Here is a 12965-nt window from a genome sequence, read left to right as displayed (position 1 = left end):
CACTGTGGGTGTAATAGTCGTTGAGGCACCGGTATAATTGAAGCCTGATTGAATCAGGTGGGTACCAAACCCTGCTGAAGTGAGAGGTTAAAGACATCAGTAAACACACTAGCCAGTTGGTCAGCGTAAGTCTTTAGTACACGGCCAGGTACCCTGTCTGGTCTGGAAGCTTTCCTTGGATTCACCCTCCTGAAGGTAGCCAGTACACCAATTTAAGATACTGATATCATAGGATCTTCAAGAGATGTGGGAGTTTGTGATGGTTCCTTCATGTTTTGACGGTCAAAGTGAGCACAGAGGATGTTAAGCTCATCTGGAAGTGAAGCCCTGCTGTCTCCCATATCGTTTGATTTAACTTTGTAGGAAGTTATAGCATTCAAGCTTTGCCACAGCTTATTGATTCTAGTTTGGTCCGGAATCTCCACCTTGTCCATGAGATAACTTTCCAGAGATCATACCTGCACCTCTTGTAGCATTCTCGGTCTCCTGACTTGAATGCCTCTGCTCTGGAATATATCAGTATATTCTGCATTGTTTTGTTTTTGTTTCATACTATTTCTATGTACTTCTACATGGCATGATCTGTTTGGTTGGCATGCACAGACACAAAGCTCTCCACTGTACATGAGACAATAATAAATTATTCATGGCTACTGAAGGCAAGAGATTGCTTAAGAGACTGGGAAATTCATAATCTCCTCCTTTCAAAGAGCAGAAAAGAGTGTTGCTTTGGTTTTATACACAGAGGCTTCCGCATGGTGCACAGGTTGGTAGGCCACTGTTAAACCTGAACTTTAGCAAACATACAAGGTCTAGATTCAACCATAGTATGAAATATCCTTTCCACAAAAGGGCATTTCTTATTTTTTCTAATCTCATTTCTGGTGCCAGAATAAATTCATGAATGCCCACTTTCTTTAGACGGCATTCAATTGAAAGAAGAAAATTCCAGCATTTTAGTTGAGATGTATTTCACAAATCTCCGAAGTTTACCACTGTTGCACAGCTCTTCCCTTCCCAAGATGTTCACTCTTCCTCACACCACATTTTTGTGGTTTCAAACGGTCCTGCTCCTGGAACTGAAAGGACACCCAAATATTGCTACTTGCTTGAGAATATAATTATGGCTGGCCCAGTACTGGACATGATGAAGGTGAGTTGGAATCATTCACAACCCCACCATAAACCATCAGCGCTACAACTAGAAATGCGGTTCAGTTTTTCAATATTCAACTTACAGTCTCTGCACCTTGGTCATGGCTGCATTGCAAACTTGTTTCCATTCCCACAACACACACGCATTAGAGTATTGTAAACTCTTTACAGAAACATTTAGTAGACAAGTCTGAACACACTATGTAAACAGTGTGTGGAAATTACACAGAAAGCCCTACCATCTTGCTGGTGAATGTACAATCTAGATTGCAGTACTGGATGGACATGAGAAACTGCTGTATACTTTGCATCACGAAAACATGGCTCACCTCCACCATTTCAGATGTAGTGTTGCAGCCTGAGGGCTTTACCATTCACCGCATGGACAGAGTAGCTGTGTTTCCTAAGTTAGAGGAGGTGGAGTGTGCTTCATAATTAACTCATTGTGGTGCACAGACATGGTGGTTCTCTCTCAGTCCTGCTCTGCTGATCTGGAACATTTAGTGGTCAAGTGTCGCCCATTTTATCTGTTTTCTGCCATCACCCTGGTAGTGGTGTGCATTCCACCCTTGGCCAACATCAGCTAGGCAGTAGAGGAGCTGAGCACCATGATTATCAGGTACAATACTGCTCACCCCGTAAGTTCCCAATCATTGTGGAGGATTTCAACCAGGTCAGCTTGAAGAAGTCTCTGAGCAACTACCACGAACATATCGCCTATGGAACTAGAAGAGAAAACACACTTGACTACTGTTACACCACCATCAAGAATGCTTATCATGCCATCCCATGCCTACACTTTAGCGAGTCTAATCTCCTGGCTGTACTTCAACTCCCAGTGTACAGAGACTGAGGACTGCAGCACCAGTCGTGAGGTCAAGGAAGGTGGAAGAGTGTTTACATGACTGCTTTGAATCAGTGAACTGGACAATATTCATGGATTAATCTTCAAATCTGAAATAAGTATTTCACCAACTTCATTAAGTTCTGTGTGGATGAGTGTGTGCCTTTGAGAGCATACTGGACCTACCCAAATCAAAAGCTGTGGATGAACCAGGAGATTCACAGGCTGTTGAGGGCTAAATCTGTAGCATTCAAGACCCATGATCTATAACTATACAAGAAGTTTAGTTACAATCAATGGAAGGCTCTTTTAGAGCAAAAGCACAATTCTTATTGAAGTTAGAGATGAAATGGGATGCATGTCAGCTCTGGCAGGGTTTGCAGGCCATTAGTTCCAAGCTGGAACATAACATCAGTAATGGCTGTGATGCTTCATTCTCTGATGAGCTCAATGCCTTTTATACATGCTTTGAAAGGGAAAATAAAACTAAACCTGTGCAAATGCTTGCAACATATGGCAACCATAATCTCTGTCTCAGCATCTAATGTCAGAACATCTTTGACGAGTGTGAGCCTGTGCAAGGCATTTACCTAGTAGGGTGCTGAAAACCTCAGATCTAGCCCTCAGCCAAGCGACAGACAGGAGTATTCAAGAATATCTTCAACCTCTCACTGCTGCAGTTGGAGGTCCTCACCTGCTTCAAAAGGGTGTCAATCACACCAGTACCCAAGAAGTGCAGGGTGAGCTGCCTCAATGACTATCAATCAGTTGACCTCATATCTACTGTGATGAAGTTCTTTTAGAGGTTGGTCATGGCCAAAATAAACTCCTGCCTAAGCAAGGCTCTGGACTTGCTGCAATATGTCTATTGCCATAATAGGCCTACAGTGGATGCAATCCCATTGGCTCTCCACTCGGCCTTGGACCACCTGGACAGCAGCAACACCTATGTCAAGCTGCTGTTTATTGATTACAGTTCAGCATTCAACACTATCACATTTGCAGTATTTATTAATCAACAAGCTTCAAAACCTGGGCCTCTGTACCTCCCTCTCAAATTTGATCCTTGACTTCCTCATCGAGAGACCATAGTCAATGAGGATCAGAAGCGATATCTTCTCCTCACTGATATTTGACACTGGCACACCTCAAGGATGTGTGCTCAGCCCACTGCTCTGTTCTCTTAACAAATCTGCTGATGACCCAGTTGCTGTTCACAGAATCTCACATGGTGACAGGGAGGCATATAGGAGTGAGATAGATCAGCTGGTTGAGTGGTGTTGCAGCAACAACCTTGTAATCAGCAAGAGCAAGGAATTGATTGTGGGCATCAGGAAGGAGAAGTTGAGGAACACACACCAGTCCACATTGAGGGATCAGCAGTGGAAAAGCTGAGCATCTTCAAGTTCCTGGATGTCAACTTCTCTGAAGACAAACATATTGATGCAATAACAAAGAAGGTACAGCTAGGGCCTATATTTCATTAGAAGTTTGAGGAGATCTGGTATGTTACTAAAGACTCTAGCATATTTCTACATATGTACCGTGGAAAGCACTGCCACTGGTTGCATCAGCAGCTGGGAGCTACAGACTCAGCCAGCTCCATCATGGCAGTAGGCTCCATAGCATCAAAGACATCTTGAAAAGGCAATGCCTCAAAAAGGTGGCATCCATCATTAAGGCCCCCCCCCCCCCTCCATCACCCAGGACATGCTGCCATCAGGGAGGAGGTACAGGAGCCTGAAGACACACACACACTGTGTTTTAGGTATAACATTTGTAGTATTTATATACATAATAATATATAGTATTTTGCAGGTATTGTTCTATGCTGTTGCTGCCACAAAATAACAAATTTCATGACATACGCCAGTGATATTAGATCTGATTCTAATTCTGACAGATAACAAGCATGAAAAATTACATTAAAGCTGCTGGCTCAAAGGAATTAAAATCTGACTATTTCTCTATTATTGTCATATCTGATCACTGTATACAGTCCACCATTAACATTCATTGATAATTACCAGAGCCAAATTCTCCACCACCCATTAATAAAGAAATCTGTTGACGTGAATATTAATTGGACTAGCCATACTAAGACTGTGGTTGTTAAAGCTTAGAAGAGAACAGGTCTCTTTGTGAACTCATATCCTGCCCCTTATCTTACCATCTTCAAAGTGCATCAGAATTGTGATGAAACATCTATCAGTCGCCTGGATGACAGCAGTCTCAGCAGCTCTCCATTAACCTGCCATCATCCAGGACAAAACAACCTGTTGGACTCTCACCTCTGTAATGAACACTTACTCCACCTACACCAGTGCACTTCCGCCGCAGTGCGTGGAAAATTGGCAAGCTTTTTTAACTACACATGGAAAATACACCAAATCAATACTTAAAAGGGGAAGACAGGCAACCACTTTGGAATGTTACATTTGCCTTGTAGTCTCACACAGTTCTGACTCAATCACGTCTCCTTTTTTGCTGTCCTCAAGTTTACTACCTAACAGCATTATGAAAATTCCTTCGTCTTAAGCTCTACAGGAGGCCAAAATGGGAGCTTCTCAACAACTTCAAGTTCAATTAGGATTGATCATTAAACAGTGATGTTACTTATTCTCGATCTCACAAGTGAAAAAAAACTCCAAATGTGCTGAAGGTGCCATTAATTTCTTTTCCCCAATGCTGTTCACCTCAACATCTGCTGACCACAATTCATGATTACAAATCCCAACCAATTTAATATTCCAAATCATATGAATACATCCAACATAGAGAAGAACAAAACACCAACTAATTATCATTGCTCATATATCTACTGATACTCCGACAGCTTCTAATTGCACTTGGCCAACTCATTAAGCATAAGAGATAACTTGTATGGAAAAAGTCCCTTTGGTCTGGCTGATCATCAACCTCCCATACTACATGAATCCCATTGTTTATTATCCCTCAGTGGATGGAAGGTTACTTGCTTACAGTACAGAATAATAAAACTGGAGTTTATACTCCTGATGGCTATTGAGTAATCTGTGAAATGAAGTGATGAATAACATCAGCTATAAGATCACTGATGATTAATATTGTTGATTCCATGAATTTGATATGCTGTTGAAATTCACTGCTTAATAAGACTGAAGCCATTGACTTCAAACTCCATCACAACTTTCCATACCCCTCCATGGATATCTGCAGATACAGAGGCTCTCCAGTAGAAAGATTACCGTAATAACTTTTCTTACCCTGGGTGTTTTCTGTGTTGAACTGCCAGCCTTGATGTTCTGTTGGGAGGTGCTTGAAGCTGCAGTACAAAGCACCTTATTCCGAAGACGGGCAGAACGCCGGACTCCAACCTTAAACAAGGCATTGGTTATATTATTTCAGTTATAATAAAATGTAAGTAGTATGCATTCAAAAATACACTTAAAATATACATCTGGGATAACACAAAAAAATCAAGAAATCCATTTTAATCCTGAAACAGAACCTGTGGAAACTTTGTACAGTGCAACTGTAACCCATCTCCAAATAGCTTAATGCTTGATAGCTTTACGGTATCGCTACCTGGAATTTGCTTTCAAAACGTAAATTCTTCAAGGAGCTCATTTTCAGATTACAGTAAATCTGCAATGATTCACCACCTGATCATTCTGAAATCCAATAGTTTGCCTCACCAAATATTGTTTGATGTTCTCTTTCAACTCACTAGGGTCAGCTCTGAGCTCCCCTTCCACATGCCAGAGCCCTGGTCCCTGCATACTCATGACTCACTGAGGGCCTGGTTCTTACACTCACCTTCAACTTACAGGAGTTACTGGAAAATTTATTATAATGCAATGCAACATTTTTAAAAAAGTGAATTAAAAGTGTATTGGGAATAAGATCCTTAAAATATGCTAATTTTAGCAACAAAGTCCCAAGCGTAAACACAAAAGATTCTACAGATGCTGAAAACCTTGTGCAATATACTCAGCAAGTCAGGCAGCATCTATGGAGAGGAATAAACAGTCACTGTTTTGGGTCAAGATCTGATGAAGGATCTCAACCTGAAACCCAGACTGTTTATTCCCCTCCATAGATGCTGCCAGGCTTGCAAAGTTCCTCCAGCAATTTGTGTGTGTGTGTTTCTCATTGTTCAGACCGTGCTTTATTGGAGTTTTATGGCAGAGCCAATATTTTTGAACTAGAGTTCAAAGTTTTATCCTCAACATGGTCAACAATTGCATGTCTCATTATATTTTCTGCTCAGTCTTCAACATCATTCATATTAAGTGTTAAGTCATTTGTTGTGCTTTAATATTATTTGCAAAAATCTAAGGTATGGCTTCAGGGAAATTCAAACATGAACAAGTTATGGTTCCTATTGGTTTGTACTGTTGAATGTTCTAACAAAATTAAAATAAGTAAAACATTCATTTTTTAAGCAACTGTAATAGAAAAAAGTTATAAAACAATTCTGACTGAAATGTTAGGACATTGAGAAGTAGATGTAAGATATTTCAAAGTAATAAAGGTCAACAAACTGGTACAAGTAAATCATTGGTACTATATCTAATTCACTTATCTTGGCCAGTATGCCTCCCCTTCAATTAAGATGCTGTATCTCTCTGTGCCTGTGATTGATGGTTAGCTTTTTAACACTCATCTAATTCTCTGGGCTCCTCAGGAATGTTCTCTTCTTCCCAAACCTGGGAATAAAGGTTGCAGACTTCCTTGCTGGGGTTTGGAAATCCAGCAGCTGCACCATCTGGTCAGAACGACTTTATGATTTCTTGTCAGTCAGAGTAGTAGCAAGCCTCTACAGGAAATTTGCTAAGGAAAAGAATAAAGGCCTCTGTTGTAAAAGGATAAAGTCAGTTTGAGAGTCTGTAGATGCTGGAACTCTTGAGTAACACACACAAAATGCTGGAAAAGCTCAGTATTTTGGGCAGCATCTATCGAGAAAAAATGTTTTGGGCCTAGACTATTCATCGGTATTAGAAAACAAAGGAAGCAGAAGCCAGAATAAGAAAGTGGGGTGGGGGGGGGGAGTAAGAAATACAACCCAGCAGGTGATAGGTGTGACCAGGTGAAAGGGAAGGCGGATAATGTTCTTTCCAGCTGGTAGTAACTTCAAGGGGATTCAAACATTATAAACGAGTTACGGTCCTATTGATTTGGAACAGAGGTTGGCTGTGATGTGCTATCTGATGATCAAGGGTCCTCACGATACTCCATGTTAATTTTCTTGAGGCAATATTTCTGTTGTTGCCATATTTTGGGGCCTGGCTGATGAAGGTACCAAAGTAGATTTGGCAGTAGATTGATCAACATAAACACAAGAGATTCTGTAGACATGGAAATCCAGAGCAACACACACACAAATGCGAGCAGAACTCAGTAGGTCAGGCAGTGTCTATGGAAATGAATAAACAGCTGATGTTTCAGGCCGAGACCCTTCATCAGGACTGGAAAGAAAGAGAGAAGATGGCAGAATAATAAGATGGGGAGGGGGAGGGAAAAGAGGGCAAACTAGAAAGTGATAGGTGAAGTCAGGTGGGTGGGGGAGGGGAAATGAAGCAAGAAGCTGGGAGATGGGTTACACCTGAACTACAAGGGGACCAATATACTTGCAGGGAGGTTTGCTAGTGTTATTGGGGAGGGTTTAAACTAGATTTGCAGGGGGATGGGAACCAGAGTAGATAGTGGAATGGGGGTAAAAATAAATTATGTTAGTAGTTCATGCAAAGTCATAAATAGTAAGGTTGTGAGTGGTGGTAGCAGTCTTCTGAGGTGTGTATATTTCATTGCAAGGAGTATTGTGGGAAAGGCAGATGAGCTGAGGGTCTGGATTGACACGTGGAATTATGGCATCATAGCCATTACTGAAATTTGGCTACAGGAGGGGCAGGACTGGTAGCTCAATGTTCCAGGGTTCCGATGTTTCAGACGTGATAGAGGCAGAATGTGAAGGGTGAAGGGTGGGGGGGGGGAGGTTTTGCTAGTCAGGGAAAATATTACAGTAGTGCTTTGGCAGGAAAGATTAGAGGGCTTGTCAACTAAGGCCATATGGGTGGAGCTGAGAAACAGGAAAGGTATGACCACATTAATAGGGTTGTATTATAGACCACCCAATAGTCAGCGAGAATTGGAGGAGCAGATCTGCTGAGAGATAACAGACAACTGCAGGAGACAGAAAGTTGTGATTGTAGGGGATTTTAATTTTCCACACATTGACTGGGACTCCCATACTGTTAAAGGCCTAGATGGGCTAGAGTTTGTGAAATGTGTTCAGGAAAGTTTTCTGAATCAATATATAGATGTACCAACTAGGGAGGATGCAATATTAGATCTCCTATTAGGAAATGAGTTAGGGCAGGTGACGGAAGTGTGTGTAGGGGAACACTTTGATTCCAGTGATCATAACGTCATTAGTTTCAACTTGATCATGGATAAAGATAGATCTGGTCCTCGGGTTGAAGTTCTAAACTGGAAAAAGGCCAAATTTGAAGAAATGAGGAAGGATCTAAAAAGCGTAGATTGGGACAGGTTGTTCTCTGGCAAGGATGTGATTGGTAAGTGGGAGGCCTTCAAAGGAGAGATTTTGAGAGTGCAGAGTTTGTACGTTCCTGTCAGGGTTAAAGGTAAAACGAATAAGAATAAGGAACCTTGGTTCTCGAGGGATATTGGAACTCTGATAAAGAAGAAGAAAGAGATGTATAACATGTATAGGCAACAGGGAGGAAATAAGATACTTGAGGAGTATAAAAAGATTAAGAAAATACTTAAGAAAGAAATCAGGAGGGCTAAAAGAAGACATGACGTTGCTTTGGCAGTCAGGGTGAAGGATAATCCTAAAAGCTTCTACAGGTATAAAGGACAGTAAAGGATAAAATTGGTCCTCTTGAAGATCAGAGTGGTTGGCTATGTATGGAACCAAAAGAAATGGGAGAGATATTAAATGGGTTTTTTACATCTGTATTTACTAAGGAAACTGGAATGGAGTCTACGGAGACAAGGCAAACAAGTAGGGAGGTCATGGAACTTATACAGATTAAAGAGGAGGAGGTGCTTGCTGTCTTGAGGCAAATCAGAGTAGGGTATTCCCTCAGACCTTGAGGGAGACTAGTGTTGGAATTGCAGGGGCCCTGGCAGAAATATTTAAAATGTCGATATCCACGGGTCAGGTGCCGGAGGATTGGAGGATAGCTCATGTAGTTCTGTTGTTTAAAAAAGGCTCAAAAAGTAAGCTGGGAAATTATAGGCCGGTAAGTTTGACATCGGTAGTAGGTAAATTATTAGAAGGAATACTAAGAGATAGGATCTACAAGTATTTGGATAGACAGGGACTTATTAGAAACAGTCAGCATGGCTTTGTGCGTGGTAGGTCATGTTTAACCAATCTATTAGAGTTTTTCGAGGAAGTTACCAGGAAAGTGGATGAAGGGAAGGCAGTGGATGTTGTATACATGGACTTCAGTAAGGCCTTTGACAAGGTCCCGCATGGGAGGTTAGTTAGGAAGATTCAGTCACCAGGTATACATGGAGAGATAGTAAATTGGATTAGACATTGGCTCAATGGAAGAAGCCAGAGAGTGGTAGTGGAGGATTGCTACTCTGAATGGAGGCCTGTGACTAGTGGTGTGCCACAGGGATCAGTTCTGGGTCCAGTGTTATTTGTCATCTATATCAATGATCTGGATGATAATGTGGCAAATTGGATCAGCAAATTTGCTGATTATACAAAGATTGAAGGTGTAGTGGACAGTGAGGAAGGTTTTCAAAGCTTGCAGAGGGATTTGGACCAGTTGGAGGAATGGGCAGAAAAATGGCAGATGGAGTTTAATGCGGTCAAGTGTGAGGTATTGCACTTCGGAAGGTCAAACCAAGGTAGAACATACTAGGTAAATGGTAGGACACTGAGGAGTGCAGTAGAACAGAGGGATCTGGGAGTACAGATACATAATTCTCTAAAAGTGGCGTCACAAGTAGATAGGGTTGTAAAGACAGCTTTTGGTACATTGGCCTTTATAAATCAAAGTATTGAGTATAAGAGATGGAATGTAATGGTGAGGTTGTACAAGACATTGGTGAGACCGAATTTGGAGTATTGTGTGCAGTTTTGGTCACCTAATTACAGGAAGGATATTAATAAGGTTGAAAGAGTTCAGAGAAGGTTTACAAGGATGTTGCCGGGACATGAGAAACTGAGTTACAGAGAAAGGTTGAATAGGTTAGGACTTTATTCCCTGGAGCGTAGGAGAATGAGGGGTGATTTGATAGAGGTGTATAAAATTATGATGGGTATAGATAGAGTGAATGCAAGCAGGCTTTTTCCACTGAGGCCAGGGGAGAAAAAAAGAGAGGTCATGGGTTAAGGGTGAAGGGGGAAAAGTTTAAAGGGAACATTGGGGGGGGGGGTTCTTCATGCAGAGAGTGGTGGGAGTGTGGAATGAGCTGCCGGATGAAGTGGTGAATGCGGGCTTACTTTTGACATTTAAGAAAAACTTGGACAGGTATATGGATGAGAGGGGTTTGGAGGGATATGACCCAGGTGCAGGTCAGTGGGACTAGGCAGAAAAATGGTTCGGTACAGCCAAGAAGGGCCAAAAGGCCTGTTTCTATGCTGTAATGTACTATGGTTCTATAAAAAAGATAATAGGCAAATAAGATACAGGGCTAGAGAAGAAAGAATCTGACAGGAGAGGAGAGGGTAGCGGACTTGGATCCCCAATGATCTTACGGGCCCTTTTTACATACTTGTCTTTGTAAATGTCCTGAATCATGGGAAGTTCACAACTACAGATGTGCTGGGCTGTCCCACTCTCTGCAGAGTCCTGCGATTAAGGGAGGTAGAGTTCCCATACCAGGCAGTGATGCAGCCAGTCAGGATGCTCTCAATTGTGCCTCTGTAGAAAGTTTTTAGGATTTGGGGGCCCATACCAAACTTCCTCTACCGTCTGAGGTTAAAGAGGTGCTGTTTTGCCTTTTTCACCACACTGTTGATGTGTACAGACCACGTTAGGTCCTTGGTGATGTGGATGCCGAGAAACTAAAAGCTGTTTACCCTCTCAACCTCAGATCCATTGATGTCAATAGGGGTTAGCCCGTCTCTATTCCTCCTGTAATCCACAACCAGTTCTTTTGTTTTTGCAACATTGAGGGAGAAGTTGTTTTCTTGACACCACTGTGTCAGACAGATGACATCTTCCCGGTAAGCCACCTCATTATTGTTTTGAAATTAGACCAACAAAGGGGAGGAGAGGAAGGAATCTGATAGGAGAGCAAAATGGACCATAGGAGAAAGGGAACCATAGGAGGGGACCCATGGGGAGGTGATAGGCAGGTGAGAAGAGGTAAGAGGCCAGAGTGGGGAATAGAAGAGGAGGGGAGGGGGAGGGAAATTTTTTACTGAATGGAGAAAACAATATTCATACCACAAATTGGAAGTTACTCAGACAGAATACAAAGTATTGCACCTGCACTGTAGGGGTGACCTCATCTTGACACAAGAATGAGAATGGTGGATGGAGCAGAGGTGCTCAGTGAAGCAGTCCCCCAATTTCTGATGGATTTCACCAATGTAGAGGAGGCCGTAATGGAGCACTGGACATGAAAGATGACCCCAGCAGATACACAGGTGAAATGTTGCCTCATGTGGAAGGAATGTTTGGGTCCCTGAATGGAGTTGAGGGAGGAGGTGAACGGGCATGTGTAGAACTTTGGCCATTTGCTGGGATAAGTGCTGAGAAGGATATTTGTTGGATGTGGAGACTCATTGCAAGATAGGTAATGACAAGAACAACTCTATCATTGTTAAGGCAATGGGAAGATGGGGTGAGCACGAATGTTTGGGAAATGGAGGAGATCTGAGTGAGGGCAGCATCTATGCTGGAGGACATTCTTTGAAGGAGGAGGACATCTTTGAGGTTCTAAAAGGGAAAGCCTCTTCCAGGGGCAGATGTAGCGGAGACAAAGGTACTGAGAAATGTGAATAGCATTTTTATAGGAGATGGGATTGGAAGAGGAATAGTCAGGATAACTGGAATCCCTTGGTTTGTCTCCAGAGATGGAGACAATGAAATTGAGAAAGGGGAGGGAGGTGTCAGAAACAGACCAAGCAAATGTAATGGCAAAGTGGAAAATAGAGGCAAACTTGTTGAAATTGATGACCTCAGAAAGGGTGCATGAAGCAGTGCCAATGCAGTTGTCAATGTAGCTTTTAGGTGTCTTCCCCTTCCTTTCTAGTCGTATGGAAAGTCTCTGCCAAAAACATTGACAATTTATTCACTTCCATAGATACTGCCTGACCTGCTGAGTTGCTCCATCTTTTTGTGTGTGTTGCTCTGGTTCCCAGCATCTGCAGAATCTCTTATGTTTATGGTATGCTGAAGTACATATTTTTCCACATCCAGTAAACATTTTTGTTTAATTCTGAGAGCTGGCACTTTATTTTAGTTTCTGCAAGTAGGCCTGAAATTACACAGTAACTACATACATTTAAAAAAATACTAAGAGCACTGTCTGAAGAAATTCTTTCCACAGTTAAAATGACTGTGTAGCTTATGAATCGTATAGGTATGAACATTTCCCAGTGGAAAATGACTCACATATCAAACTGAGGTGGACAGTTCTTGTGCCATATAAACAATAATCCTTTTAATATATAACCATATTAAGACTTAGATACTGGACTATGGTTATTTTGCTGTGACATCTGAGAAGAATCATTCTTTAATTAACATAAAAGGCAGTGAATACCCCTTATCCAAAATTCCAAAATACAAAAACTTCTGAAGTCCAAATTTTTTTGAGCACTTACATGACTTCACAAATGGAAAATTCCACAAAATGCTGGGAAGGTTCCCAGGTAATGAACAGGTCTCTACACACCACAGACAGTTCTAAGAAGTTATCTCACAGATGTAATGAAAAATGGAAAGACAATGCATAAAGCGAAAAATAAAGATCTCGATTGTGTATT

General features: G+C 41.8%; 1 protein-coding gene across 4 annotated transcripts in view; it reads right to left on the bottom strand.

Moving 5' to 3' along the window:
- The window catches only part of c29h1orf174 (chromosome 29 C1orf174 homolog), a 35547-nt gene that overhangs the window by 18815 nt on the left and 3767 nt on the right, over positions 1-12965 (bottom strand). For 3 of the 4 annotated variants that reach the window (XM_073031689.1, XM_073031686.1, XM_073031687.1), the window contains one exon: positions 5245-5355. In XM_073031689.1, the coding sequence (XP_072887790.1) occupies positions 5245-5355 (111 nt within the window). Of the gene's footprint in view, positions 1-4169; positions 4270-5244; positions 5356-12965 lie in introns of those variants that run through there. The other variant, XM_073031688.1, reaches the window with a different exon arrangement.

This window comes from Hemitrygon akajei, chromosome 29 (assembly GCF_048418815.1).
Source record: "Hemitrygon akajei chromosome 29, sHemAka1.3, whole genome shotgun sequence".
NCBI lineage: Eukaryota > Metazoa > Chordata > Chondrichthyes > Myliobatiformes > Dasyatidae > Hemitrygon > Hemitrygon akajei.
The sequence above is the reverse complement of the archived record's forward strand: the minus strand, read 5'-3'. Positions and strand labels throughout refer to the sequence as shown.